General features: G+C 40.1%; 1 protein-coding gene across 3 annotated transcripts in view; it reads right to left on the reverse strand.

Moving 5' to 3' along the window:
- Window positions 1–15,576, reverse strand: part of UNC80 (unc-80 homolog, NALCN channel complex subunit) — a 224,490-nt gene that overhangs the window by 48,734 nt on the left and 160,180 nt on the right. For all 3 annotated transcript variants that reach the window (XM_049615007.1, XM_049615005.1, XM_049615006.1), the window contains 5 exons: window positions 8,135–8,315; window positions 6,764–7,032; window positions 5,189–5,323; window positions 3,530–3,668; window positions 2,790–2,886 (listed from right to left, as the gene is read on the reverse strand). In XM_049615007.1, coding sequence (XP_049470964.1) covers window positions 2,790–2,886; window positions 3,530–3,668; window positions 5,189–5,323; window positions 6,764–7,032; window positions 8,135–8,315 — 821 coding nt within the window. The remainder of the gene's footprint in view (window positions 1–2,789; window positions 2,887–3,529; window positions 3,669–5,188; window positions 5,324–6,763; window positions 7,033–8,134; window positions 8,316–15,576) is intronic.

A 15,576-nucleotide genomic window follows, 5' to 3' on the forward strand; every position in this document is an offset into this window, starting at 1 on the left:
TTTTTGTTGGCCATTGTGCTCCATGGCCCCACAACACAGGAAAGACAAATAGACATATGGACCAGAATAATGCGTCTGAAACAAATCCACAAATACTTGATTTATAACAAGGATGACATTGCAATGCAATGGAAATGCTAGTCTTTTCCATAAATGGAGCTTGATCTATTGTCTATTAGTATTTATATGGAAAAAAGAAATCTTGACCCTTACTTTACACCATACCCTACATTAATTTCAGATGGATTATCAATCTGAATATGAAGATAAAACAAATAAGGCATCTGGCAGATAATATAAAGGGACATATTCATAATCTTGAGTTAGCCAAGATTTCTTCAGAGGATACAGAAAGCCCTAAGCAATAAGGAAAAGAGTGGTACGTTGGACAACATTAAAATGAAGAGCTCTGTTCATTGAAAGATGATGTTAGGTAAGTAAAACTATAAGTCAAAGAGTAAGAGATGTGATTTGAAATACACATAACCAGTGGTATGCTGGAGTAGGCATGTACCAGGTCAAGGAAGCCTACATATGCTTCTGTTTCCAACCCCAAGGTCAATGTCATGCTGCCATCTTGTACTCAGCAATTGCTACATGTTGGCAAACTAGCAATGCTATGTGTCAGGGACTCTCTTCCCCCAGGGAACTGGTTGTTAAATGTTTACCAGCACATCAGTCCATATAAGCTAAAAAGTACTCACATCAGACTCTTTAGACAAATTCTACATATCAAATTAAAAAATACTGATAATCTCATTTAAAAATGGGTAGAAGACTTCAAGAGGTACTTTGCAAAAGTAGATATCCAAATTCCAATAAACATCTGGAAAACTTCCAAACCTTTCAGTTTGCAAGAAGGAAATAGAAATTAAAACCACAATGAGATCTCACTACAACCCAACAAAATGGCTAAAATGAAGACTGAGTATCAAGTGCTAATGAGGCACGAGAGTACTAGAACGTTTATACACCACTGGTGGGAATGGAAATTGATACAACCACTTTGGAAAACTGGTAGTATCTCCTAAAGCAAAACATACACATATTCTATGACCTAGCATAGCATTTCTACCTACAGAAATACAGATATGTGTGCTCACAAAGACACACGCAAAAATGTTCACTGCAGCACTATTTGTAATAGCTTCAAATTAGATATCACACAAATGTCGGTCAATAAGAAATCAATTGTGGCGTAGACACTAAATGAAATATTACCAACGAATGAAGAACAAACTATGGTTATACACAATTATATCGGTAAATCTCATGAAACAGTAGTGAATAACAAAAGTCGGGCATTAAAAAGTACTTATCATATTTCATTGGAATAGGGTTCAGAAATAGGCAAAGATGATTTGTGGTATAGGATAGTGAGCATAAGATGTTCAACCGATTGAGCCACCCAGGCGCCCGTGGCCTTTTAATATTAGAGAATATTTATGCATTTTATTATTGCAGTGTCTTGATGTTATCACTTCATCTCACTGCAGAGCCTCTGATACACCCTGTTAACAAAGTACTCAGACACACTTGGAATGGAAAATAGAAATAGGGGGTATTTTTACACCCAGGAATACAGTGGACTTGGAGTTAATGTAGGGTTTCAATCCTTTCTCAAGGCTTTCATGGAGCTGTGATATTATAGGAGAAGCCCAAGGAAACTGGGAGTGAGTGAGGGCTACAGCCACACTTCTAGTTGACCACAGGCATAATGTTTAATCCGCATTGATTAACACAAAAAAAGCTGGGAATCTTAGGAGGGGGATGTTTCTTATTCATTCTTCATGTAGAAAGAGTTCAATTAGTATGAATCCTGTTTCCTTTTTGCCCCTTTACTCATCCTGTTCTAGGGCACAGGGATAAACCAATCTAAGGGGTAAATTGATAAAGATACACTGTCAAAATCAACCCAGTTCTTTCCTTCTTTCTCGAAGAGTTGCCAACATAGTAGGACTTCTTTCCTCCATACTGTGAGTTTTTAGGGTGGTCCTGTGTCAAGCTTAATCCTTATACCCAAAATATGATAGCAAATAACATGGGACTTTGTTTATGAGTTAGGTATTACAAGAAAAGATCAAAGTAGCTTGAGAAGTTGAGGGACAGATTACCTAATATCAATATCACTGGGGAGGAGGGCCAGAGGTTTGATTAAGCCAGCATCAAGGAATATTTAAAGGAATGTAACTCTATTATTTTTAAATATCTATACTACATAACGGGGCTATCCATGATTCATTTGAATTCCTGTCTCTGTCTTTAAAACACCTATTTTAATAGCAAGATGGGACTGGCTTTCATTTCACATATTAGTACATAAACAAGACCAGAGCCAACATCCAGGAATTGGGATGACATTTTCCATGTGAATCCTTTGGATTCCTTACACTTGGCAAAATGACAGGCAAGATTTATATTCTTGTTCGTTGTATGACAGGAGTTCTTACCGCTCCTTGAAAAGCATCTTCTTTAATAGTTTAAATGTCTGCTCTGGAATTCTGTTTGCTATTAACATATATCACGTATCGGGGCAAAATTTTCTAAATGAGACTAAACATTTTAGCTGCTGCACAAATTCCAAATTTTAGGCAATTTTAAATTAATGAGGATTTACTATATTTTCCAAAGCCTGTGCAATGACAAGTTTCCTAAATTTAGTTTTTGAAAACATACATTACAGAATATTAGAGGATGATATGAACAAGCATAACTTTCGTATTCATTCAATTTTATTTCCTTTGCCATGTTTACTTATCCCAAGGCACAGAACAAAGGGCTGCAATTACCTTCGGAATGACTCAGGAGCATATGCCACCACAGTAACACACAGCTTAATGGCCTCACTTATAGAGAAGGTCAGGTCTTCATTTCCATAGCAGAAATCTGAGGGGACAGAAGGTTAAGGCACAAAATCAAAGTGCATTTTGCCAGGGATAAAGAAGAGATTCCCACTCTCAACATTCCAGTTATATTTTGTAACCATTTCTTCGCCAGACTTTAATCCTAAACCGTGAACATTATTAATTTCTTCATCTAAAAGGACTGAAAACTCTGTTTCCTACTTTTGAATAATCAGATGATAAATAAAAGTGCCTTTTGGGGGGCAGTTTTTTAAAAAAACAATCTTACCTATTAGAAGCTATCAAGGGCATGTAGATGTGTAAGGTAAGACAGGAGACTTTCTCTTTGATTTACCTCTAGTTCTATACATTCCTTGATAATAAAGACCATTTTAGAGAGTTGCTCACCTAGAATTGCCTGGAAAACCTAATTTCCTGGAAACAGCAGAACTACAGAAGGGCAGTATGAGGTATCAGTTTAATACAATTTTCATGGTAGAGAATTCCTTACTCTTTAGGATTTTCAAGAAATTTAGGAAAAAAAGGAGAAAGGAAATGTACTCATTCAATTTATACCACTTTTCCATTTATTTTTGCTGTTTTGATTTAGGTTAAAATATTCAATATGGAATTATTAAAAAAAATTACAAAGAGACAAAGAAGATCAGGGTAAATTCTGTTTTTACCTAACGACTTAAGAGGCTTCTCAGCTTTGACCAGCTCTAAGATGTCTAATATGTCAGTGGTCTCGCCCTCCAGGGACTGCAGCAGGTCGAACAGGCACTGAGCTGACACACCTTTGCTGGGCCCATTATTGGCCACATCCTGAATAAAGAAAGGCAATTTTAATTTCTTGATTCCCACCTCAGCACTAACATGGTGTGATCAGGAATTCAAATTTCAATAACATTATCACTGATAGTAATTACATTGATCTGGTATTTAGCTCACACAATCCTGCATCCAAAAATGCTACCATATGATTTTGGAGTAGAATCCCTGACTTTCAAGGACTCTATTAAATGTTAATCTGGTACAAAAGAGATATTTGTGGAAACTCCTAAAAATAGAGCAGTATGTAAACTTCCAGAATCACTCATGTAAATGTTTCCTCTGGTCTGTGTTGGAAGGACTCTGCATTCCCAAAGGAACTTTCCATAACATATTAGTTGAACACTTCAAATACGTTTGGGGAAACAGATGCTAATTTTCACAACTCTGGGCATTTTACAGGTCTTGTTTGATAATATAATTCCAAAATGGAGATATCAGCCATCTCAAATCTATTTAAAATGGTTTTGATTCATCCATTAAAACAACAAATCCCTATTAAATTATTACTATGTGCCATGCACAATTCTGTATACCAAGGTTATAACAAAACCAAACCAAAAAAGACATACAAGCAAAACAACTAAAACAAACCAAAAGCAAACAGAAAAACAGGTGAAGGTCTTGCTTTAGCGGAGCTTAAATTCTATTTTGGGGTATGGTAGAGAAATGTAGTAGTGAAACAAATACATGTATGATATGCAATACAGCATAAGTGTTCTGAAGAAAAAGAAAAATAAAGCAGGGTAAGTACTAGACAGTGATAGGAATGAGAATCAGGAACTCTTCCTTTTGCCACATTCTATTTTCTATCTTTTTATTAATTAAGTATAAAACTGGAGAGTTGGTCTATTTATATCTTACAGGCTGAGACGAGTGTTGAAGAAAAATGAAGAGAAATAATATGTGATATTCCTATCACATTGGTTGAAGAAAGAGAGCTGAGACACTGATTATACAAATGGACAATATAAATGAGTAGCCCATATTTAAAAATAGAACACTGATCAAGAACCTGTAGTAACCTACTCAGGAAACCAACCCACTGTCCACAGTAACTAGCCAGGGAAGCTAGCCTGCTACAAGTCAGGTTACTAGGAAGTCAGCCTACTAGCTCTAGTGGAAACCAAACAATAACCCCTTTAACCATTGGCTCCCCAAAAGGCCAGGACTTGATTAAAATTGACAGCTTCCCTAATCCTTGTCCCTTCTTCCAACTAGACCAGTCAGAGAAAGCCAAATATGTACCCCTAACCAATTGCATAGGATGTGGCCCCCACCCCCTGCCTTCTAGTTAGCCTGCTTACAGCTCCCCCACACCCATGGCCTCCAGTCAGGGCATATCTGAAGTCTTCCCTTTTCTCCACCATAAAATCTCTTACTCCTCTGTCTGCTTTTGAGTCTTTGCCAAGACACAAGTCACAGTGGCTAACTCCATTGCTGTAGCAAATTCTGAATAAAGAGCCTTTGCTTTTTTTCATTTGGTCTGCATTTATTTCCAGAGAGCCACTTACCGGAAACTCCAGGAGAGGGGCCACACTAGCAAACAGCTGGAGCACAAATGGCTTCCGGTGTAGAATGTAGAACTGGTGGCAGGCAAATTCGATGGCTTGACGCAGCTGGGGATTGCTCTCATAGTCAGAGTATACCTGTGGGAAAAATGGCATATATTCAGAAAATGCCTTAACAGCATATCAGAGTTGTGTTGACTTTTAAAACTCATAGCCACGGAATGCGTGGAGGAAAATGGCTAAATTTAATAAACTGGTTGATGGGAGTAAAACAGTATAATCTCTCTTCAGAGAAATTTGGTAATACACATGAATACACTTTTTCCCAGAGAGTTTGTGACCAGGAATTTATTTCAAGAAAGGAACTGGGAAAACGCACAAAGATGGATATACAAGAATTCCTGCTGCAAATTTGCATATAATAGTGGAAAATTGGAAACTGCTTAAATTATTCATAAATTGGGATAGATTAAATACATTATAGTATATGCATGTAACAGAATATTATGCAATTATTTAGAAAGATGCTATAGCACAAAATGTAGCTATGTGAAAAAATGTCCATGATATTTTTAGTGTTATGTGAGAAAAGTAGGTAACAAACTTGAATATATGGTATGATCCATATGTTTTCTTTTTTTAAAAAAAAAGTAGGATAGAGTGCCAAGATTTTCAAGAAGTATAAACAATGGTTATCTAGGAAGGAGGATTATAAGTGATCTTTATTTTCTTCTTTAAACTTTATTTTCTGAATGTTATAATGAGCATTTGCTTTTGGTAATCAGTAAGAAAAGTTTTAGAAATAGAGAAAATTCCAACTATTTAAAAATAGGAGAGGCCTGATACTAAAGAAAACTTCTTGCCCCTATAGGTTGAACAAATTCTACTTTGCACAAGCATGTATTACTTTTATAATTTTTATTGAAATTTCCATAGTAGAGAATTAGGGTGAGCCCCTAGGGTTTGTTTGAACTTCATCCAGTACTCCTAAACCTAGCCAGATACACATTAGACAGGAGTACATGGAAACAATTTCTGCTGAATTCACCTCCTCCAATCTCAGCATAGTAAGTTTAATAGCAACAGAAATCTCTATTCAGATAGAGATCAGAGAATCTCTCAGGAGAAACATCAGCTGAATACTTGCTGTACATTTGAATAAAAAGAGCGGTGATTCCCAAATTTCTAGGGCATTAGAACCACCTGGAGGTCTTGTAAAAACCCAGGTTAATGGGTCCTGACTCCACCGTTTCTGATTAAATAGAGGGTGGGACCCAAGAATTCGTCTAACACATTCCCAGGTGATGTTGTTGCTGCTGGTCTAGAGACCACACTTTGAGAAGCACTCACAGAGTGGCTAGAAGAAATGGGAAAGCAAATCCCAGGTCTGGGAGATCTGAGGATAGAATGGATATCTTAGGATATTGTGACCTTTTGGAAATTTCTGGGGAGATTTCATTTGGTGCCTTCTGCTGCCACAAAAGAAGATAATTCTATCATTAAAAAGGTTTAGCACAGATCTTGTTGACCTGCTATCTGGGTGGTTAATTATGTGTTAGAAGAGTAGAGCCATGGCACCTGCAGCATGGTGGGCAGAATCCACTGGTAGCCACTGAGAGAGAAAAGGTGATTGAAGTGCACAGCGCTGTTGATGACGGTGGCAGCGTACTGCCTGAGCAGGGCACTGTCTTCTGGGTGGAGGATCAGAGCCCCATTGAAAACATTGAGGAAGAGCATGATTTCATCTCCCCAGGGAAACTCGCTCGGCATGCCCAGGAACATCTCCTCCAGGAGCTGGATCCACAAGCTTTTCTGAAGAGTGTCGAGGCCAAACAGCTCCTTCCCAGCTGTGAGAACATGAAACAGCAGAGACAGAATTAGCCCCACACCAATCTTGTCAGCGTGGGAGGGCAATCAAACCGGAGGACGCTGCTGTTTCCCATTTGCTCCAGCTCCGGGACGTGAAGATAAGATGCACTGCTGAAATGCTTCCCAGCACACATGGCTGGCGCTGGTATCACACTCCCTAGTTCTCAAAGGACTTCCATCATCACCTCTTTGATTCAACTCTGTAGGCAAGACAGGGCTGGCATTTGCAGCGTGTTGCTACTGAATAAGCAGTGGCTTTGAGGAAAAAAAAATAGGTTGTTTCAGAGAGAAAATCGCAGGGTTGGGACTGCGTCTAGATCTTTTAACTCCTGGACAGACTGGAGCTCTTTCTACTATTTGTTCTGGAGCTTCTGGGTGAAGACACTGAACACTGGGATGCTAACTGAAGTGTCTCAAAGGAGTAACATAGTAAGGTTTCAAAACAAGTTTCTTTTTGTCTGTCTCGGGCTCCCTCTCAATTCAGGTGTAATTTAGATAGAGTAAAACATGCACAGATCTCAACTGTAGAGCTTAATGAGTTTTGGAAAAAACACACACACATGTGACCAACATACCAGTCAATACATAGACCATTTTCATCACCTCAGAAAGTTCCCTCAGGCCCCTTTCCAGAAAATCCAGCGCCCCCATCCCCATCCCAGAAGCAGCCACTGTCCTGATTTCTGTAATTAGTTTTGCCCCTTTCTGAACGGCCTATAAACACCCATTCTTCACTTAGTCAAGTACTTCCTTAACAATACCATACTATTTCCTTCAACTGCTTATGATTAGCTTAGAGGACGGGTCTCAAAGTTTGGTCCCTGGAATAACAGCATCAACATCACCTGGGAACTTGTTAAAATTCAAGTTCCCGGGCTCCATTCCAGAACTACCGAATCAGAAGCGTGGGAGGGTGGAGCCCAGCAACCTGTGTTTTGTGAAGTCCTCCAGGTGATCCCGATGCACTCAAGGCTGAGAAACAACGGCTTATAAAACTGTCTGCTGGTTAAGAGGCTTTCCAGCTGAGGACAAATCCAGGGCTTGGGAAGCCCGAGGGAGGAAATGCTTTCCTCCTGATACCTTGTGGATCACTGAAGAGTGAAAATTCAGCGTCAATAGCACTTCGGGGGAATGAGGGTAGTCGGAGGAGGTCTTCCTGGAGCATGGAGACGTGAGACTGCTTGTGGGCCGTGGGGATCTTCTGGGTCAGGGATATGAGAAACAAAACCCGCCCGACTTCCTCTAGCTTCCGAGTGAACACCTGGCAGCAAACAAAAGCAGGAGTAGAGGAAAAGTAGAATTAGCAACTCTGAAATTAAAAGGAGTGAAGAAATTGAAATAAAATATTTAATAGCAAATGGGGCTGATAAAAAATTAAGGGCAGTGGTGAATTGAGAGAGATGTTTTTTTTTTTTTTCTTTACCACATAGAAAGAGCAAACAATGCTTGATTGACTCTCACTTCCTGTCTCCGTCTGCTCCACAGAAGGAAGTGTTTCTTACGGGGTTTGCAGGCTGGGGGAGCACAATGCAAGCATTGTCAGGAATAGTTCGATATTAAATAGAGCCCATTTGTTTGGATGGCATAATATGGAAGATCTTTTACAACAGGAGCCAGTCAGTTCCAAGTGCCTCTACCATTTCCACTGATGCCTTAAGCTGTTTCTTGTCAGTTCTGGGTTTTTCTCTTAAAAAAAAGACAGAAATGGGATCCAGGAGAAACCTATCTTGGGACAAAGCTGATGGGACTAGATGGCATGGACATAATTCTCTTGGATCCTTCTCTTTGTTCCTTATCTATTGATGATCGGTGAGCAGAGAGTGTGGTCCATAAGCAGTCGGAGGCTGCTAAGGAAATTCCCATGCCAGAATCATAAGCCTGCATATCACTCTGTCCCTGCAGAACTCAGGAAGAAATCTTAAGATTCCAACTTAGAGTGTACGTAGAACAAGAACCTCATTTTGTGCTATTTTTAAAAACATGTTCTTAGACATAAAGAGGGATATGCTAGCAACGTGCTATTATTGATTATGGTTTTAATTCTTTTGCGGCTAAAATCAAGGGCTGGGATAATTTGGAGAAAGTCATTCTAGAAATGATATATACTTAAGATCTTGCAGTTTTAGAGCTGCCATCTGACCTCACACTCCCTCGGTTTCGGAGGTGCACCCAGTCTGACCCCAGACCCAGCCCAGGAAAGGAAGTGCCTGCTGTCTGAAAGCGCCTGACAGAGCAGCTACAAAGCTAGACTCCAGGAGGGACTTATGGCCTCCAGAGTCTGCGAGAAAGCGGCAAGCTCGGGGGAGCTCAACAGGCCAGTGTCAGACAGCCCACTATGATCTTGCATTTGTCCCTGGAATAAAATCAAGAACAGGATGACTGAGGATAGAGCTCTAACAGTCCCAGCAGAGAAAAAAATAAGCTTGCATTTTTTCAGAAGGAAGATGGCAGCGTAGGAGGACGCTGGGCTCAGTGCATCCTGCTGACCACTTAGATTCCACTCACACCTGCCTAAATAACCCAGAAAACTGCCAGAAGACTAGCAGAACGGACTGTCCAGAGCCAAGCGTAGATGAGAGGCCCACGGAAGAGGGTAGGAAGGGTGGAGAGGCACTGCATGCTACACGGACTGGCGGGAGGGAGCCGGGGTAGCGGAGGGGCAGCCAGCCCACCCTACAAGGCAGAGCCCCCAAGTCTGGCTTGCAAAAGCGGAGGGGCCAGGCGGAGTGTGTTCTGATAGCCAGCGGGACTTAACATCTGGAATGTTATAAGTCAACAGCTCTGCTCCGAGAGTGGGAGGGCTAGAGGACAACGGGAGGGAGAGGTGCTGAGCCCCGGAAGACAGAGCTCAGCTCGGCGGGGAACAAAGGCACTGGCCAGTGCCATCTCTCTCTTCCATCCCCCAGCCAAAATCCCAAAGGGACCAGTTCCCATCACGGAACTTGCTTGCACCATGCAAACACCCAATGCTGTGCTTCTGTGGATCCATCCCTCCAACGGGTGTGCCTCCCTCCCGGTGCCACAGGGCCCCTCCCGAAGTGGACCACTGAAGGCAAACCCAGCTGAGTCTGCCCCTCCCGCCCCTGTGCACCTTGTGGATCCACCCTGGCTAATACGCCAGATCCCATCGAAGCAGCACCACAAGCCTGGCGGTGTGCAAGTGGCTCAGACAGGGGCCACACCACTCAACAGTGAGTCCTGCCTCTGGGAGAGGGGAAGATAAGGTACACACCAGTCTGACTGTGGCCCCAGCAGTGGGCTGGGGGCAGACATTAGGTCTGACTGTGGCCCCCCCCACCAATGCAAGTTACTACAGACAGCACAGAGGAAGAGCCCTGCAGTTCTGCGCCACTCCAGGGACTATCCAAAATGACGAAATGGAAGAATTCTCCTCAAAAGAAACTCCAGGAAGTAGCGACAGGTAATGAACTAAACAAAAATGATTTAAGCAATGTAACAGAAAATGAATTTAAAATAATAGTCATAAAATTAATCTCTGGGCTTGAAAAAAGTATAGAGGGCAGCAGAGAATCTCTTGCTACAGAGATCAAGGGACTAAGGAACAGTCATGAGGAGCTAAAAAATGCTATAAATGAGGTGCAAAATAAAATGGAGGCGACCACAGCTCAGATTAAAGAGGCAGAGCAGAGAATAGGTGATTTAGAAGATAAAATTATGGAAAAAGAGGAAGCTGAGAAAAAGAGAGATAAAAAAATCCAGGAATATGAGGGGAGAATTAGAGAACTAAGTGACACAATTAAACGCAAAAATATACGCATAATTGGTATTCCAGAGGAGGAAGAGAGAGGAAAGGTGCTGAAGGTGTACTTGAAGAAATCATAGCTGAGAACTTCCCTGATCTGGGGAAGGAAAAAGGCATTGAAATCCAAGAGGTACAGAGAACTCCCTCCTGATGTAACTTGAATCGATCTTCTGCACGACATATCATAGTGAAGCTGGCAAAATACAAGGATAGAGAAAATTCTGAAAGCAGCTAGGTATAAACATGCTCTAACATATAAAGGGAGAATGATAAGACCAGTGACGGATCTCTCTACTGAAACTTGGCAGGCCAGAAAGGAATGGCAGGAAATCTTCAATGTGAGGAACAGAAAAAATATGCAGCCGAGAATCCTTTATCCAGCAAGTCTGTCATTTAGAATAGAAGGAGAGATCAAGGTCTTCTGAAACAAACAAAAACTGAAGGAATTCATCACCACTAAACCTGCCCTACAAGAGATCCTAAGGGGGATCCTGTGAGACAAAGTACCAGAGACATCACTACAAGCATAAAACATACAGACATCACAATGACTCTAAACCCATATCTTTCTATAATAACACTGAATGTAAATGGACTAAATGCTCCAACCAAAAGACACAGGGTATCAGAATGGATAAAAAAACAAGACGCATCTATTTGCTGTCTACAAGAGACTCATTTTAGACCTGAGGACACCTTCAGATTAAGAGTGAGGGGATGGAGAACTATCATGCTACTAGAAGTCAAAAGAAACCTGGAGTAGCCATACATATGTCAGACAAACTAGACTTTAAATTAAAGGCTGTAACAAGAAATGAAGAAGGGCATTATATAATAACTACAGGGTCTATCCATCAGGAAGAGCTAACAATTATAAATGTCTATGTGCTGAATACGGAAGCCCCCAATAATTAATTATAAATAATTGTTATAAAACAATCACAAACATAAGCAACCTTATTGATAAGAATAAGGCAATTTCAGGGGACTTTAATACTCCACTTACAACAATGGATAGATCATCTAGACACAGGATCAATAAAGAAACAAGGGCCCTGAATGATACATTGGATCAGATGGACTTGACAGATATAGTTAGAACTCTGCATCCCAAAGCAACAGAATATACTTTCTTCTCGAGTGCACATGGAACATTCTCCAAGATAGATCACATATTGGGTCACAAAACAGCCCTTCATAAGTATACAAGAATTGAGATCATACCATGCATACTTTCGGACCACAATGCTATGAAGCTTGAAATCAACCACAGGAAAAAGTCTGGAAAACCTCCAAAAGTATGGAGGTTAAAGAACCCCCTACTAAAGAATGAATGGGTCAACCAGGCAATTAGAGAAGAAATTAAGAAATATATGGAAACAAATGAAAATGAAAATACACCAATCCAAACGCTTTGGGATGCAGCAAAGGCAGTCCTGAGAGGAAAATACATTGCAATCCAGGCCTATCTCAAGAAACAAGAAAAATCCCAAATACAAAATCTAACAGCACACCCAAAGGAAATAGAAGCAGAACAGCAAAGACACCCCAAACCCTGCAGAAGACGAGAAATAATAACGATCAGAGCAGAAATAAACAATATAGAATCTAAAAAAACTGTAGAGCAGATCAATGAAACCAAGAGTTGGTTTTTTGAAAACATAAACAAAATTGATAAACCTCTAGCCAGGCTTCTCAAAAAGAAAAGGGAGATGACCCAAATAGATAAAATCATGAATGAAAATGGAATTATTACAACCAATCCCTCAGAAATACAAGCAATTATCAGGGAATACTATGACAAATTATATGCCAACAAACTGGACAACCTGGAAGAAATGGACAAATTCCTAAGCACCCACACACTTCCAAAACTCCAACAGGAAGAAATAGGAAACTTGAACAAACCCATAACCAGTGAAGAAATTGAATCAGTTCTCAAAAATCTCCCAACAAATAAGAGTCCAGGACCAGATGGCTTCCCTGGGGAATTCTACCAGACATTTAAAGCAGAGATAATACCTATCCTTCTCAAGCTGTTCCAAAAAATAGAAAGGGAAGGAAAACTTCCAGACTCATTCTATGAAGCCAGCATTACTTTGATTCCTAAACCAGACAGAGACCCAGCAAAAAAAGAGAACTACAGGCCAATATCCCTGATGAATATGGATGTAAAAATGTTCAACAAGATACTAGCAAATCGAATTCAACAGCATATAAAAAGAATTATTCACCATGATCAAGTGGGATTCATTCCTGGGCTGCAGGGCTGCTTCAACATTCACAAATCAATCAACGTGATACGTCACATTAATAAAAGAAAAGATAAGAACCATATGATCCTGTCAATTGATGCAGAAAAAGCATTTGGCAAAATTCAGCATCCTTTCTTAATAAAAACCCTCGAGAAAGTCAGGATAGAAGGAACATACTTAAACATCATAAAAGCCATTTATGAAAAGCCCACAGCTAATATCATCCTCAATGGGGAAAAACTGAGAGCTTTCTCCCTGAGATCAGGAACACGACAGGGATGTCCACTCTCACCGCTGTTGTTTAACATAGTGTTGGAAGTTCTAGCATCAGCAATCAGACAACAAAAGGAAATCAAAGGCATCAAAATTGGCAAAGATGAAGTTAAGCTTTCACTTTTTGCAGATGACATAATATTATACGTGGAAAATCTGATAGACTCCACCAAAAGTCTGCTAGAACTGATACACGAATTCAGCAAAGTCACAGCATACAAAATCAATGTACAGAAATCAGTTGCATTCTTATAAGAATAAGAATAAGAATGCTTCTAATAATGAAGCAACAGAAAGTCAAAGAAACTGATTCCATTCACAATTGCACCAAGAAGCATAAAATACCTAGGAATAAACCTAACCAAAGATGTAAAAGATCTGTATGCTGACAACTATAGAAAGCTTATGAAGGTATTGAAGAAGATATAAAGAAATGGAAAAACATTCTGTGCTCATGGATTGGAAGAATAAATATTGTCAAAGTGTCAATACTACCCAAAGCTATCTACACATTCAATGCAATCCCAATCAAAATTGCACCAGCATTCTTCTAGAAACTAGAACAAGCAATCGTAAAATTTGTATGGAACCACAAATGGCCCCAAATAGCCAAAGTAATTTTGAAGAAGACCAAAGCAGAAGCATCACAATCCCAGACTTTAGCTTCTACTACAAAGCTGTAACCATCAAGACAGCATGGTATTGGCACAAAAACAGACACATAGACCAATGGAATAGAATAGAAACTCCAGAACTAGACCCACAAAAGTATGGCCAACTAATCTTTGACAAAGCAGGAAAGAACATCCAATGGAAAAAAGACAGTCTGTCTCTTTAACAAATGGTGCTGGGAGAACTGGGCAGCAACATGCAGAAGGATGAAACTAGACCACTTTCTTACACCATTCACAAAAATAAACTCAAAATGCATAAAGGACCTGAATGTGAGACAGGAAACCATTAAAACCCTAGAGGAGAAAGCAGGAAAAAACCTCTCTGACCTCAGCCGCAGCACTTACTTGACACATCCCCAAAGGCAAGGGAATTAAAAGCAAAAATGAACTTGGGACCTCATCAAGATAAAAAGCTTCTGCACTGCAAAGGAAACAATCAACAAAACTAAAAGACAACCAACAGAATGGGAAAAGATATTTGCAAATGACATATCGGACAAAGGGCTAGTATCCAAAATCTATAAAGAGCTCACCAAACTCCACACTCGAAAAACAAATAACCCAGTGAAGAAATGGGCAGAAAACATGAATAGACACTTCTCTAAAGAAGACATCCGGATGGCCAACAGGCACATGAAAAGATGCTCAATGTTGCTCCTCATCAGGGAAATACAAATCAAAACCACCCTGAGATACCACCTCATGCCAGTCAGAGTGGCTAAAATGAACAAATCAGGAGACTATAGATGCTGGAGAGGATGTGGAGAAAAGGGAACCCTCTTGCACCTTTGGTGGGAATGCAAACTGGTCCAGCTGCTCTGGAAAACAGTGTGGAGGTTCCTCAAAAATTTAAAAATAGACCTACCCTATGACCCATCAATAGCACTCCTAGGAATTTACCCAAGGGATACAGGAGTGCTGATGTATAGGGGCACTTTTACCCCAATGTTTATAGCAGCACTCTCAACAATAGCCAAATTATGGAAAGAGCCTAAATGTCCATCAACTGATGAAGGGATAAAGAAATTGTGGTTTATATACACAATGGAATACTACGTGGCAATGAGAAAGAATGAAATATGGCCCTTTGTAGCAACATGGATGGAACTGGAGAGTGTGATGTTAAGTGAAATAAGCCATACAGAGAAAGACAGATACCATATGGTTTCACTCTTATGTGGATCCTGAGAAACGTAACAGAAACCCATGGGGGAGGGGAGGGAAAAAAAAAGAGGTTAGAGGGGGAGAGAGCCAAAGCATAAGAGACTCTTAAAAACTGAGAACAAACTGAAGGTTGATGGGAGGTGGGAGAGAGGGGAGGGTGGGTGATGGGTATTGAGGAAGGCACCTTTTGGGATGAGCACGGGGTTGTATGGAAACCAATTTGATAGTAAATTTCATATTAAAATAAAAAAAAAGATCTTGCAGTTTTACCCAACACCTCACATTTCGTAACACATTCACAATTCAGGTAGTTAATACTAACTCATATATGTGTGTGTGTGTATGTGTATTTTGTTATTTTTTATTTATTTTTTATTTTTAAGTAATCTCTAC

The sequence above is a fragment of the Panthera uncia genome (assembly GCF_023721935.1).
Source record: "Panthera uncia isolate 11264 chromosome C1 unlocalized genomic scaffold, Puncia_PCG_1.0 HiC_scaffold_3, whole genome shotgun sequence".
NCBI classification, from domain to species: domain Eukaryota; kingdom Metazoa; phylum Chordata; class Mammalia; order Carnivora; family Felidae; genus Panthera; species Panthera uncia.